Genomic DNA, 15,786 nt, shown 5'->3' with positions numbered 1-15,786 from the left:
ATCCCAAATATTGTTGTGGGCTCATAACGTGCTCATGGCATACGGTACATGGCCACGTGTGCGTCATTAAAGGGGCAGGGCCTCTGCTGGTTACCTCCGTCAGTCCGTGACGTCATCACACTGAGTGATCCTGCCAGACGCTTGTTTTGGGAGAGAAAGAGAGAGAAAAGGAGTGCGAGAAAAAGAGAGAAGGGGGGCTCCTAGCGGAGGAAATACGCCGCTCGTTAATCGATTGATGCTCCTGCTTTGCCTGTATATACGTTTTTATTTTTTACACTTTCAATAATGTCCACCCCGGCGAGGAGACGGCTTATGAGGGATTTTAAAAGGTACCGCAGTCCCTTCTGTCTTCTTATGTGTGTGCGTGCTAGCAGGGTTAGCCGATGGAGCTAACGCCAGCTACCTTAGCTTAGCTCAAGCTACCGGCGAACAGCCCGAACGCATGCGGTCTTTTAGCTCAAGAGATGTATTTTTTTGCTTTTATACTAGACAGTATGATGTTGTAGTTGCGGTGATGATTGGAATTATCTAGCCAATCCAACCGAATCGTCTGAATTTGTGAACGCCACTAAACGTTGGTGTGCTAGGCTGTTGTTGTTTGCTGGAGATTAACATTAACAAGGGACGACCAACCGAAACCAGTTGAATTGCTCGCGCAGCCAACAAAATTGGATTATGTTGGCAGTCCTGTTTGACCACAAGCAGCACATCTTTACATTTTAACGCCAATTTGGGCAGCGGTGTGTCTTACAGGATAGATTTCCTGTGGGATCTGTGTTTCTAAAATGGCTGAGTGGCAATGGTTTTTGTATGCGTGTCATGCACCGAATGCCATCCTTGTGTGTGTATCTATTGATGCCAAATCAGGCAGAATTGTGCTGTATATGTGAGGGTTTGTTTCTTTTGAATTGCATAATACCAATGGTGTTTTCTCCCCTGCGCCATCCTAATGTTTAGTCCAGTTGATTTGTATAGCCCTCAATTACAATAGAGTCTCATAAGGTCTTCACTGGCTCACAGATCGGCATCTGTTGAGCTAAATCTCCCAACGGGCATGTCAAAACACAAACCATATTTTTTTGTTTTTGTTGGGGGGGGGGCTTCAGAAGTCACCACAGCGAGGGACTCCGCTTCTATGACTTCCAGGCTGCAGTGGGCAATATTTATCACTTTGTATGGTGCCGCACAATGCTAGTTGAAACAGCATAAGACTATTCAAATTAAATCAAATTTTATTGGTATAGCCCTGAATCACCGAAGTCTCAAAGGGCTTCACAGGTGAAAATAAGTCATATCTGGACTTCTTTTGCAAAAAAAAAAAAAAAGTCGTACAAAGAGTTGCAGTGACCCAGTCAGTCGATGCACAATCATCCATAGCATAATTGGTCCACCTCAGATGTTGTCTTGGTTGCCTGGGACACAATCCATACACAACAGCCTTAAATTTCATCATCGCTACATAGCTTCCTCTCAAAGCAAGAGAGGAGGGGAGCGGAGAAATGGCAGCAAAAGAGGCCAACATTCAAATGGCTGTTGTTAAGGCAGAGCAAAAGGCATCTTTCATACTATGTAAGGTAACATTCTAAGTAATATTCTGATCTCAGCAAGTCTAGTTTGTTTTTTGTGTAACTAGCCAATTGGCAAGCTAATAATTAAAAATAAATTAATTACCTCTGTTGGTTATTGGTCATGTAATTGTACAGCGAAATCCAAACTCATCCTATCCAATCTTATGACATGCATGGAGGTAGGTGTTTAGAGAGTCAAAAGTTTTTCATGTATTTTCTACACAGCATGAATGATGTCACCTAATATGAAACCAGCTGCCATGTTCCATATGTTGTCGCTCTGTTGTGTTGTGAAAAGGCTGAGGTATTGTGAAAGGCTGCTGAAGCAGGAGGACACAAAACGAAGTGTCGTGTAACCCTACGCTCATCCGCACGTGCTAAAGTGTGTCCCGGTGAAGTCCAGTCAACAATGGCAACATTCCTGGATCATCCTTGTTTGTGTTGTGTGTGAAAGGTTTTCATTAAATAAACACACAACATTTCTGTCAATGTTAACACTTTTCCAAAGAAAAGAATAAAGCTTTTTTTTAAGAATAGATCCAATATCATGAAAAGTTATATTTTACCATGAAAAAATCACACAAAGGTAAATAAAAGTTGACAACTTTTGTTAGTACAATTGAAAAAGAACAAAACGTTATCCTTGATTTTACCCTTCTGATAGTTTATAATCTACCAAAGAGATGCCTAGAAGAGCATTACTCACTGATTCTTCATTGTATGGACCTAGCAACAACCAACAGAACATTCAAAGGTGTTGAGCAGTGTCTGCACGAGAGATGATCTTGGGGGAGTGTTTTTAATGAGGTTAGTTGCGGTGTGTCAGCGTTCACACACACATGAAATCTATGATCGAAGACAACAGTAGTCTGACACTTAACCTAATCTGCTGTTTAAAATTGCAAATCGCAAAATGTGTTTTTTTTTTTTCTAATGAGAGGGGTGTAAAGGTGAATTGACAAATAACTATCAAACTGTTGACTGTCATTTAGATTTGTTAAACTCTTCAGGTTTTTTGAATTCCAGAATGACCAATGGCATCCTCACCATTTATTTTAGCCGCATTTTTTGATTGACACTGAATGCAACATTCTTTTTCAATGCTGACCTCTTATGTTTGTCTCATGCAGACTTCAAGAGGACCCCCCCACCGGTGTGAGCGGAGCACCTTCAGAAAACAATATCATGCTTTGGAACGCTGTTATTTTTGGGTGAGTGACGTACCGGTTCTGTGCCACACGCCCATCATTCTTTTGTTTTTGTTCCACCCGCTCGGCAACCCTGGCGTGGAATAATAAATTGTTACGTCATAGTGGATGCGACTTGTTTTCACAGTCGACATAAAAATAAAGCAGCAGCATGTGGATTTCCTTCACATGCAGCATTATTGATAACTGTGAATTTCTTTTGCCTTTGCAGGCCTGTTGGTACGCCATTTGAAGATGGTGAGTTTCACCATTTTGTGCCTGTTCATCGTATGAGGAAAGGAAACGTGGACAAATGTATTTATTTTCTAATCTTTTTTTCTGTGTCTGCAGGAACGTTTAAACTTCTGATCGAGTTTTCAGAGGAGTACCCTAACAAGCCTCCCACGGTGCGCTTTGTATCCAGAATGTTTCACCCAAATGGTAAATTGAACGTTAAACACATTAACATACACTGTTCATAATAAGTTAGGGATATTGGGTGTGACTCAGTGGATCTCATACATACGGTATTTGTTTCACTTGAGATTTTTGGGACAGGGAGGCAATTGTGTTTGGGTAATAGACACACCCCTTTTTGTGTTTTCCATGAAATCGTCTCATGAGTGTACCTGCACTCATACAAATGAAAATATTCCTAATGTATTGTGAACTCTATAAGTTTTTAAAACAGGTTTTGTTTTTGTTAAAAAAAAAACATAAAAATTTCCATTTAACTCTTACCCTATTTTTCAAAATAGGTGCTTGTTCACACAGTTTCTCTTGAAAAATAATCTTATTTCATGAATAAATGTTTGAGATTATGCCTTTTTTGCAAAACATTTTGTTGATTTAAGATATGAGTGCTTTGTGTTTGAACATTCAAAAATAATTTAACATTTCTTTTTTTCCACTAAGATGGGAACATTATCCCAAAAAAGGAATTAATTTGCATTATTCTTGTGGCTGTGTTTCCTCAGTGTATGCAGATGGCAGTATATGTTTAGATATCCTCCAGAACCGCTGGAGCCCCACATATGACGTCTCGTCTATACTTACCTCTATCCAGGTGGGTGATGTCCACCTCCACACACTCAACCTCATCACACTCAAAAATCCTCTTGTCAAACTCACTTTTATCATAAACCACGTTGCATTCTGAAAGTCAAAAACAATAAATAGGACCCAACTGATAAGGATTTTTTTAAATTTTATTTTTTAGGCTAATACCAGTTTTGGGCTGATTAAATGTAGAAAACAAGATGTATACTATAGTGTTTTTTTAACATTTGTGGAGCCCTAATATGAACTTTCAGTGCCCGCCATTTTATACAAAGATAAGAAAGATTGCAGTTTTGGTACACATTCGAAGCAAAAAAAATAGGGGGGAAATGCATTTATTAATCAGGCTTTTTTCCCCTTTTGACTCTTAGTCATTGCTGGATGAGCCCAACCCTAACAGCCCGGCCAACAGCCAGGCGGCGCAGCTTTACCAAGAGAACAAACGTGAGTACGAGAAACGAGTGACGGCCATCGTGGAACAGAGCTGGGTGGATGTGTGAGACCCCACCCAAACCCCGACGCCCCGCTTCCTCCCACTCCGCAACTGGTTCATTTTATCTCGTGTGTGTGTGTGTGTGTGTGTGTGTGTGTGTGTGTGTGTGTGTGTGTGTGTGTGTGGACGTGTGTGTGTGCACGCATATCACAAGAACTCTACAAAGTGCCACCCTGCAAAAAAAATTTAAACTGCACATGTTACAGTATCTCATCTGTGAGTACACCCCTCACATTTCTGCACATATTTAACTGTATGTTTTCATGGGGCAATACAACATAAGTGGAAATTTATTGTTCCCTCAAAATACAGTCATTAAGGTCTAAATCACTGGCAACCCCTAAATGATATTGCCCAAATAGAGTTCAGTCATCCCCCCCCCCTCCACCACCCCCAATGTCATGTGACTCATTTGTGTTACATGGTCTCAGGTAGGAATAGGCAGTAGGTGTATTAAATTTGGTATTACAGCTTCTACATACTCACTGGTCACCTAAACTTCAACAGAACACCTCATGGCAAACATCAGTTTCCTATACCCGCTTATCCTCACTAGGGTCGCTGGCTTGCTGGTGCCTATCCCAACTTTCCAGGCGGGGGACACCCTGAACTGGTTGCCAGCCAATTGCATGGCACACAGGGACGAACAACCATTTACAATTGCCAATCACAATTGAGGGCAATTTAGAATGTTCAATTTATCTACCATGCATGTTTTTGGAAGGTGCCCTTTCTGAAGATGTTGATCAAGAAAGCCCGCATCCAGTTTGCGAAAGACAAGCAGACTAAAGACCTGGATTACTGGAACCATGTTCATTGTCTAATGAGACAAAGATCAGCTTAATTGATTCAGAGATGGTGTCAAGTGTGTGTGGCAGAAACCTGATGAGAGGTATGAAGACTGCTGCTTGCATCGGAGAGCTACAATTCATTCATTGAGGGAAATGACTGCCAACATGCACTGTGACATACTGAAGCAGAGCATGATTCCCTCTCTCCGTAACTTGGGCCGGAGGGCAGTATTCCAAACACCTTCCTCAAATGAAAGGTGTAAGAGCATAAGAACGTGAAAATCCGGCAGCTCCGTGATGTCATCAGGGAGGAGTGGAAGAGCTAGCGGGCGGACATCGGTTGGCTGTTGGCAGCAAGTGCCTGTTGCAGTTAACAGCAGCTTTTGTTAGCTGATTTTCTTACAGCAATAATTCCAATTAAAGAAGTGAGCACAATAAACCATCATCCTTGTTTACGTACAGAATACTAAATTACTAAAACAGAGAGGGTCATGTAAAAGATGATGGCTCTAGCTGATTAAGAGTGACAAGGTATGCAGCAAAGTGCTCTGGTTAGAGAACACTGTAAGGTCTTCAATTTGACGTGTTTATGAATTGCGGTCTTTTGGCATATAACGCATAATCATAAACTCAGTGAAACACGGATGGTGCGCAACTTTGAATATTTATTTTAAAACGACCTCGAGCTGCGTCTTGAGGAAAAAGAAAAAAGAACTGCTTCGAGCTCATTCAACTTGACATTGGCGAGACCTTCACTGACTGCTCACAATGTGGGAAATCTGAAACACACTTAACGTGCAACAAATATGTAAATGATGCATATGAACACAAGAACAAATGTAAAGTTGAAAGGTTTACATTGTTGCAAAATTGTTGGTATGCCCTATACACGGTAGAAAATACCATCATTTGACCCTAAAATTAAGGGTTGCATCCTATACACAGATGCGTCTTATGTTTGGGGAATTACAATATTCTTGTTGCCAGTGGTTTGGACATTAATGGCTGTATTTTGAGCAAACTATAAATTTGCAGTTATAGAAGATGTACAGAGTACTTTAATGATCGAAGTCTAATTTCTTCTTGGTGCTGTCTCATGGAGATTTGTTTAAAAATCTACAGAAATGTGAGGGGTGTACTCAATCGTGACATACTGTGTATCAAGGCAGTGAGCCAGATTAATCTTTTCCCCCCTTTTTATTTTACTTTTCAATTGCATGTTGTGAAATAAGTTATTGCTACCAGAACTTGTAATATATCATGACCAAAATCTTTTAATTTTTTTTTTATTGTTTTACCTCCTAAGGGGTTTTAAAAAAAAGCCTTTTGATTGGATATCTATTTTGAATCTCGAAAGAACATTGTTATTTTGACATGTCTCACGATGACTGAGGTTTTTCCTACTCTGAAGTGCAGCAAAGGACAAAAATGTGCTGAGTCAGGCTTTATATTTTTGGAGGTTATTTTTATTTTCTTGGGTGTTAAGGACTGAAAAACTTGCCAGAAATACTAAAGCTGGTGCGAGCAAATGAAAAAGACTGGGAAATTCCGTCAAAAATCAAAACAAGAAAAAGACTGGCGTCATGGCATCATGTATGTAGGAACGGACATGTTACATTTGTCAAAGGAAAGTATACTTATAACAATATGCTGTATAAAAAATGTAATAAAAACTTTTTTTCAGAGAACTTTTGTTTTTGCTCTTGCATGACAGGAGATATACAAAGCTAGCAAGGTATACGTGAGTATCCTTTTTAAGTCTGGTAAATATACAACAATTAAGCAAATGTAGGAAAAATGTGAGAAAAAAAGTTAACATATTGATATATTTTGAGATTTAAGTTGAGAGAAAAAAAGTCATTTTAGTGTGTACACTGTACATCAAGGAGGATTTCATATAACTAAAAATACAAGACACCCAGGTCATTTTTCATCATGTATTAAAAAGTCATGAACCAGTACAACAAAAAGATACAACATTAAAATGTCCCACGCTGCTGGCATTTGATATACAACATTAAAATGTCCCACATTCTTTGCATCATGCATTAAAGTCATTTAAAAAAATCTATTGATGAAAAAACGTAATGCACCCGCAAGAACAGCCAGTTTGCTTCAAAATGCAAAAGGAGAAATCCATCATCTGCCCTGCAACCACAGTAGCATAATGCTTGAGTCAGCAAATATACATCATAATGTTGGCGGATGTAAAATGTTAAGATGCAGTCCGGACTGTACCTGCTGCTTCTTTACAATCTCATCTCTCGTCTTGAAGACAGGCGCGTCCTCCACCTCGATGCCCTCTGCCATGTCTTTCACTTTGTCAAGGAGCTCTGTGTTATACCTTCCCAAAACAAAACAAAACATGAAAAACAATGTCTGGAGATGTTGCATCGTTCTTGCCAAAGAACGCACATAAAACTCATTTATTTCAAGTCCATGAGCTTTTAGGGACACATGGGAGACAGTGAATTCAATTGAGCATCGTTACAAAAAGTAGCAACAAAGATGATTAAACTATCCGATGTGGAAGCTGCTAAAACAATATCTTCATACATTTTAGAATGTGTTTTGGCCGTTATTCTCACTATATCACGAGTGTGAAGGTGCCAATTAAAAAAAAGATAACGAAAAAAACAACTTTAAAACGGGTATTTCTCGTTACCATTCATTTTACCAACAGAGGGCAGTAGTGAGTCCACGGCCGTGTTTAAGACGCTGGCGAGCGAGACCAAGCACAACACGTTTATTTGAAACCATTTTAAGAAATAAGTGTGCAACACATGAGTTGTTAAAAGACTTTTCGTCGCTTGGCTCAGTAAGCAGTTATCATAGCTATGCTTTCTGTACGGATATTGAGCAATCGTAAGGTGTAGAAATGTCTTGTCTACCGGCAGCCGAGGAAAACGTTGTTGGCCCACACCATTGATAGTGAAAGCAGCTGATCCATCTGCAACTCGCCCTTAAAGTCGCTTATATTCCGCAGTATGAACTCCCTCCTGTACACCCAGTGCTTATCGCTTTCCCAAAACCCCCGGAATGTCTCTACTTGGTTTGCCAAATCTCGGTTTTGCCGGATAAAATCGCTTACGTCCGCAGCCGACATCTTTGGAAGCGGTTTCCGGTTTTCGGAAGCGTAACCCGGATAGTATTTTCTACTCTGCTCTTAGGGACACAGCAAAACCTAGTGGTTGGAGTGTGTACTTCACGAGCCTGGGAAAATTCACCACATTATTATTACACAGTGCATGTGAAATCCGGGTATCAGCAAAATGTTTGTGATGTTGGGCTTGAGTGCAAATTAAAGGATGACGAACAATGTGTATTTCAATACACAAAACAAAACAACAGAGGACGAGAATGACGGAAAAATACATCACAAAAGTAATGCATCATATATTTTGATTTATAACATCTCAATGTCACTGTGAACCCCCAAGGAGCGCGGGAGAACATATAGTGGATAGGAATTCAAATGCTAGTTTTTTTTCATCCATCCATCTATCCATTTTCTATAGCCGCTTAAAGGGTCGCAGGCTTGCTGGTACCTATCCCAGCTGACTTCGGGCTGTAGGCGGGGGACACCCCAAGCAGTTTGCCAGCCAATCACAGGGCACACAGAGACGAACAACGACGAACAACCATTCACACAGCCAGTCACACCAAAAGACAATTATTAGTATGTCCAATACACCTGACATGCATGTATTTTGAGTGTGTGAGGAGACCCACGCAGGCTTGGGAAGAAGGTGCAAACTCCACACGGGAAGGCCGGAACCAGCTGCATTTGAATTTGTGTTCCTCAACTGTGAGGCTGATGTGCTAGCCGCTTACCAGTAAACAAAGGGAGATAAAAGATGCTATCAAAGTATAGTTTTAAGTTTGAACTGTTGTTTTACTCGCCACCAGGGGGCACGCAGTAGACATAATCAGGCACTGTTGTGTTTACTGTTGTGTTTATGCAGTATTCTAACAATCAGGTTAAATGCATAGGCGCTGCTCTTATTTCTAAACGTGCAGGTAAATTCAATCTGTTTTGGAGGTGTGTTGAGCTGCTCTTATTCGTAAACATGTAGCCATGTTCAGTCTGTGTTGAAGGCATGATGTTGCTGTACCCAGGAGTTTGAAAACAAAAATTAAAACAAAAAATGTATATAAAATAAAATAAAATTAAAAATAAACTTCCATGTATCAACCTTATACGTAAATATCTGATTCTACAACCTTATAGTCCAGTGCTGCCTACACATGACAAAAATAGATTTTCTGGTAATTTTTTGTTGGTGTGACTAATTATCCAATGCCTTGTATACAGTCCAAAAAATGTAGTATATGCGCACACACATTTAACACAAGAATAAGATTGATTCATTCAGAACAGAGTTACATCCTCAGGTATGAGAGGGTGTGTACACTTAACCACATTAATATTTGTCATTTTAATCATTCTTTGTAATTTTTTAAACACTTCTTGCCAAAATGTGGTGCCCAACTGGGGCTTTCTCCGTATACTTTGACTTCTTCACATATTCCAAAAAACATTAATGGTAGGGATATTTGGCACTCTAAATTTTCCTTAGGCGTAAATTGGTGTGAATTGGTTGTTGCTTTTTGTTTGCCCTGCGATTGGCTGGCAAGGAGTTCAAGGTGTACCCCGCCCCCGCCCCCGCCCGATGACAGCTGGGATAGGCTCCAGATGCCCGCGACCCTACTGAGGATACAACTGTTAATCGATGGATGGACTGACAGACAGACGAACGGACGGACAAATATGTCGTACATTTTGTTCCCCTAAGAGAATGACGTACCTGACTGGAGGCTTGCTTGAAGTATCATTGCTGACCTGCAGAGGGCGCTCAAACATTGAACATTTGCCTCGGCGAGACGAGGAAGTGCGACAACAGTGCAGCTCAATTCAAAGTACGCCATAAATATGGCGCCAAAAGAGTTTTCAACCTGAGGCTCCACCGCTACATTCCTCCTACACGTTTGTTCATTCACTCTTGCGCTTACGCTTTTTTTTTTTCAAGGAGGTGAGTGCAGGGCTGCCGGAAGTAAAGGAACGCTCGTCTTGTGCACAGCGGCGTCCAGAACTGTTCGGCCGGGCCATAGAGGAACGAGGAGGAGGTGACCACCCGGTAGTCTGTTTTGGAAGAAGAAGAGAGGTGGACAATTGCGAAACAAACTGGATTGCAAACCTTTTGGGGGAAACGTTCTTTTTTTAAGACATTTTTGGACACTGGTGTGTTTCATAGAAAAAAAAGAGCGAAATGATTTTTTCCAGTGAGCGGCATGTCGTACGCCGAAAGCCCCTCGGCGCGCACTGAAAAGCGGCTGCGGCTGCGTCGAAACCCGGCCCCTCTCACTCTGCGACCTGGAGCTCCCCTATCACACTTTTGTTTTCTTCTTATTATTATTTTTCTACTGGATTAATTTTTTCAGATTTTTGGATTTTCATTTGGATTTCCTGATTTCTTTTTTTTTTTCAAGCTGTCAAGGTGGGTGGGAGGTGGTGGGGATCCTGTCAACCCAACGTGGAAGTTAACCCAGAGGAACAACGTTTACATGTGTTTGGATCCCGATTGTCTCCTAATCGGTGGGATCCCATCCCCAGCAGAACAAGGTAATAGTTTATGTCAGGTATGTGGTTGTGATGCAGCACTTCGGCATCCTTGTGAATGCGCGTGTAAAGGTGTGTCATGGAAATAACATTTAAAAAGAAAATGCACATGTTAGTAGTGCGCAAGCGCGGTTCAACAAGGTAACCCTCCCCCCCGAATAAATTGCATAATACAAAATAAAATGCATATACTGTAATGTCACGGCACACGGTTTGAAGCGCGCTTGGTTCTGATGCAGCACATAGGCAGTAAATAACATTGATGTACAGTAATGTTAAAGTACATATGACGTCATGAGGAGCGGTGAAGGACCACTGAGTGGTTCTGATGGCACGGTCGCGCGCGTATTAAATTGGAAGTGTGATAGATGTAATGCGTTTAAAAAGGAAAGCACATGTTGGTAGTGCGCATGCGCGTGGTGCCAAGCTTTTTTTTCTATTTCTTTTTTCCTACTTTTTTTTTAAGGGGTGGGGGGGGGGGCGACAAATTGCACACGATTCGCTGCGGCGTGAGACCCCAAAATTGCCACATCGTAAATGGATGCGCAGTGGAGCACCTCCACAGCCCCCTGAGGAATTGCAGGTTCCTTTGCATAGAGGGCAGAGGGGTGTGGAGAGGGGTGCAGTTCTGCTTTTAAGAAGGCAGAGCACGCCACCACACACTACGACACACATACAAACACAGATCAAGAATTAGAGCAACCCCTCTAGTACACACACTGCCTCCTCCTCTTGCTGCTGCTTCGTGCTGTGCGGATCTAGCAGGCTCCGGAGGAAGAGGAGGAGGGTGTTGAAGGGGGAGTTGCCTCCAGTTTTTGTGTGGAAGTGAATGCTGCACCCTTTCCTTGTCAACACAGGGACAAATACCACAAATAATCCGAAATACAAAATGGGTTGGAATGCATAGATTTGATGGTTAATACAGAGCAAGGATTTCAGGACAAAACAGAGGTGAGAGGCGTGTGGCAGGTGGGCCAAGTTTTGGTTTTGAACCTTCTAAATATGTCCTCAAAGAAAGGGTTTGAAGTAAAGTTTCCAGACGACATTGTGGTGCTCAACCAAAGGAGGGTTGTGGTGCCTTGGGGGAGGTCTTGCGTTGTACTTTCTTGAATCAATTAAAGCGCAACCGTCTGGAGACTTGTTAAATGTTCCCATTTGTGACACGACCCCCCCTTACCTACCCTCCTCCTTTTTTTCCAATTACAAGTGCTCTCACACACTCTTCCACTGCTCTCACACACACACATGTGCCCCTCCCGCTGGATTCGAAACCGGAGATGAGTCATGATTTATGTGTGTAAATGTGTGTGTGTGTGTGTGTGTGTGTTTCATAGCTTCAACCCCCCCCCCCCCCCCCCCCCCCCCCCCCCCCAACACCATCCCTGAATCCCTCGGGGTCACATGTGTTGGGATGTTGTTTATAAACCTTCATCTTTTCATCCCTCATTAACTCCATCAACACATGACTCACATTTGTACTTCTAGTATACGTGTGTGTGTGTCTGCACGTGCGCGCATGTGTGAGACTCTTATGTATGTATATGTGTGTGCTGGACTGCGATAGGTTGAAAAAGGGGGTAAGGACCACCACGTGGTGCAGTGACAGACTGAGGAAGGAAAGGATGGTGATGAAGAGGAAAGGGAGGGGTGGGTGGTGCTACGTCTTGCTGGAATGTACACAGTGTACAGTTTGGTTAATCAGCATAGAGAAGTAGCGCTGCGAGCCATAGTTAGGATTTGACTATATGGTTTCGAGTCATGATAAGGGTTTCAAATAGGGACTATTTTTTTTTTTATTCTAATTTAATATTTGACAATAATATTCTCTTAACACGGTCACTCGGCCGATTGGTGAAATATGATATTCAATATAATTAATAAAAAGATAAAGATATGAACGATGAACGATGCAAGTGAGTTACAAAGTGAGGGATGAGGGACAGGTGAAGGTGACAAGGATGGCATGGAAGAAGGATGCTCGCGCGCACATACACACACACACACACATGATTTGAAGCAATTTATATGCAAAGATTCTCTATCGAACTGACTGATTTCTCCTGTCTCTGTTTGTGTACGTGTGTGTGTGTGTGTGTTTTTAGGCAATTAGCCTGTGTTGCGTAGCTGCTTGAGTATCTGCCAGTAGTCAGTTCATTTGTGTTTATCATGAAAGAGTCAGTATTCCATGCTGACCATACTTACGTTCTTACTTTCTCTTCGCTAACTTCACGTTACCATGGCACCGTTCTCAATGTTTTGTCAAATTACTGGTGCTATTTGGAGGAGTGGACTGCTCTTTAGGTGTTGCACACAAAGTGCACATAACTATTATATTCTTCTTGTCTTTATCTCTGATGAACTGAAAGTAATGGGCCTATGTCCATCTTATGTACAGATTGTCGATATTCAACCTGTCGTCTGCTGTAGTCGATGATAATATCAGTAAGTAAACATTTTGCCCCAGACTTTTCTCCTCCAATCTCTGTGTGTTTTTGGCGAATTTGGGGAAAAAACACCTCTTGCATCGTAATGCATTGCTTTGCATGTGTCTTGTGTCTCATATGCCAGCAATGTCGTCTTTCGTATCTTGAATTTTCCCTCGTTACTAGAGACAATGTTTTTCCGCCCAGGCGCTCCGTAAGCTGAATTTTTGCAACAAGAGGCGTTTGTAAGTAGAGGCACTGCTGGATGTGCTTCCATGTGCAAATCGATATTCCACAGTAAGCTGCCTTTTAGCGGGAGTTGATTGGTTGACACATCGTGTTCATTATGCAAAGCTTGACATTTATGTACTTACTTGGGTAGGAGCCTCTGTATTATTTGCAGAAATATTTTCACAGTGTTGCTGCCTTTTGTTGCAACAGGCTTCGAATAAATATTGCAGCCGTACTTGGTCCACTTCGGCCGCCGCAAACCAAAACCACTGATGATACACAGCCGGTCTTTTAGAAGCAAACGGTTTGCATTGTTCAGCTTCAGCCATCTTGGCCTAGGCTTCTGATTGATGTGGGTGTAAGGGAAACAAGGGAAATGAGGAAACTACAGAGGCTCATGAGGGCCAAACGCGCTGCAGCATAAAGGGAGGAAAATATCAATTATTTATTATTTAAAAAAAAAAATCGATTTGATAAAAAAAAAATCAAAATACTTGGTGAAGTATGTTGTACATAGAAGATATGCTGACGTTTTCCACAGTGGATTCGCCAGCATTTTAAAACCTTGTTAGCCAGATCCCTGTCACAACAAAATACTCCCTTTAAGTTAGTATGATAGGGATATTGAAAGAAAAACAAAAGATTCCAGCTTTTGGGACCATTTTGATCTAATTTTGGCAAATAAGACATGTTTCAGTCTGCGTTTGGTTTTGTTTGGGATTTACGTTCGCTTGTTGAGCCTCCAAGATATGATGCATAACGAATGGACAAGTACAAGGATATGTAGTTCGGTGGTCAGTGCGCTGCACTCAATATTCAGCCCCTTTACCTTCTGTGGTTCAGATTCCCTGAGCAGATATGCGTAGCTCAATTCAATTTGATGGGTTACACACCATACTTCCATGCGTTGGATCCGGCTATTCTAAAATATGAGACATCCCATGTTTTGCTACACATGAAGGATTGCATGAAAATGTTTTAATAAGTAGTTGATATAATAATCACTTTAGTATTTAGGATCCAAAAATACCGGGAAGCTGGAATGAGATGTGCTCAAAAAAGGATTTATTTACATGCAGGAACTGGGCAGAACACGAACAACACAGGATACAAAAGTAACGACAGACTTGAAACTGAAACTAAATGTACGAGGAAACGACAACAGGGAGACATGCAGTTCTCGGGACTGGAACGCATAATGACATCTGGTAGCAAAACAATGATGTTTGACAGTGACCCGGCAACTAACTGTAACTAAACTGTGACTTATATAAACAGGACAATAATTAGGCAAACACGAAACAGCTGCGCCGAACGAGAGGCGGGGTAAGCTGATTGGAGGGGACTCGGGGGCTTGAACGACAGGTGGAGCAGATCACATTAAACAGACACGAAGGAAACGCAAACAAAAACCCAAAACAAATGAACAAAAACCCCACAATAAACGCATAACCTCACAAACTCCAACTGAATAGGACATTTAATATCGTATATACCTTTCTTTTGGTTTAAAAAAGCAATTTTATAGTCAAAATTGTTGAGATTTTTTTAAAAATAAAAAAGCACCTAAATACTATCAAGAAATCATGTAAAGATGAGTATCCTACATAAGCAAACAACAGTTCACAATTATGACATTTTCACCAAGATTTTTACGTTGACATGTTTATATTATTTATTGAATTTTTGACACTCAGGCATTAATAGGGGTGGGAATCTTCGGCTGTCTCACGATTCAATTCCGATTTTGGGGTCCCCAATTCGATTAAGAATCGATTTTCGATTCAAAATGATTTGATTCAATTACTTCAAAACGATTTCTGCTTCAGTCTATATAAGTGCAAAAAATCATATTAAGCGGGTCATTTTTGCCAGACAGATTAACAAAGGTAGATAGTGCATTTTTTTTTTTAAGTTTTGATTTGTAAGGAACATGCCTTTTTCCACAAAAATAGCACGTTGACAACTCCTATTTTAACTATTTAACTATAAACTTTATAGCTTTTATAGTATAAAATAAGATTAAACAAAAAAGTAGAACAAGATACAGTTTTTTCATGTTCCAAAATATTATTTTGCTAATATATGACTTAATATTATATTTTTAAACTTTTGCCCTAATGAAAACTATTGATATTATAAGTACATTTATGATAAACAAGATATAAATATGAACTTTTTCAAGTGAGCAGCTAAATTGATAGAACCGTCTAAAGGTAAGGTGAAAACGTTGTGAGTATTATCAGTCGCAATTGTTTGTACCATATTATTTAGTACAGTAGAGACATTTTTATTGATTATAATTGTATTTATTTTTATTCATTTGCATTTCTGTTAGTAATATGTTTGTGAATTAATTTGGAGTTTGCATACTTTGTTTTGTATTGATTACTTACCATTTGCTTTATGTTCTG

At 40.7% G+C, this 15,786-nt stretch overlaps 3 protein-coding genes across 4 annotated transcripts in view; 2 read left to right on the top strand and 1 right to left on the bottom strand.

The window, feature by feature from the left end:
• Nucleotides 1–125: 125 nt before the first annotated feature.
• On the top strand, nucleotides 126–6,786 carry ube2b (ubiquitin-conjugating enzyme E2B (RAD6 homolog)). Its single transcript, XM_088440948.1, has 6 exons — nucleotides 126–329; nucleotides 2,699–2,779; nucleotides 2,988–3,013; nucleotides 3,107–3,196; nucleotides 3,733–3,821; nucleotides 4,186–6,786. Exons 1-6 carry the CDS (start codon nucleotides 286–288, stop codon nucleotides 4,312–4,314), a joined length of 459 nt encoding a protein of 152 aa, XP_088297074.1. The 5' UTR covers nucleotides 126–285; the 3' UTR covers nucleotides 4,315–6,786.
• Nucleotides 6,543–8,289, bottom strand: xtbd1 (XRN2 binding domain containing 1). The gene is made up of 3 exons (XM_088440950.1): nucleotides 7,990–8,289; nucleotides 7,337–7,442; nucleotides 6,543–7,246 (listed from the first exon to the last, which is right to left on the bottom strand). The coding sequence occupies exons 1-3, from the start codon at nucleotides 8,202–8,204 to the stop codon at nucleotides 7,238–7,240; spliced, it is 330 nt and encodes a 109-aa protein (XP_088297076.1). The 5' UTR covers nucleotides 8,205–8,289; the 3' UTR covers nucleotides 6,543–7,237.
• Nucleotides 8,290–9,913: 1,624 nt separating this feature from the next.
• jade2 (jade family PHD finger 2) overlaps nucleotides 9,914–15,786 on the top strand; it is a 59,695-nt gene continuing 53,822 nt past the window's right edge. The window contains exon 1 of one of the 2 annotated variants that reach the window (XM_088440927.1): nucleotides 9,914–10,721. The gene's annotated coding sequence lies outside the window, so the exon portion shown is untranslated. The remainder of the gene's footprint in view (nucleotides 10,722–15,786) is intronic. The other variant, XM_088440928.1, reaches the window with a different exon arrangement.

This window comes from Hippichthys cyanospilos, chromosome 18 (genome assembly GCF_059441005.1).
Source record: "Hippichthys cyanospilos isolate Australia breed blue-spotted pipefish chromosome 18, RoL_Hcya_1.0, whole genome shotgun sequence".
In the NCBI taxonomy this organism is placed as follows: domain Eukaryota; kingdom Metazoa; phylum Chordata; class Actinopteri; order Syngnathiformes; family Syngnathidae; genus Hippichthys; species Hippichthys cyanospilos.
This window is presented reverse-complemented; position numbering and strand designations above follow the sequence as displayed.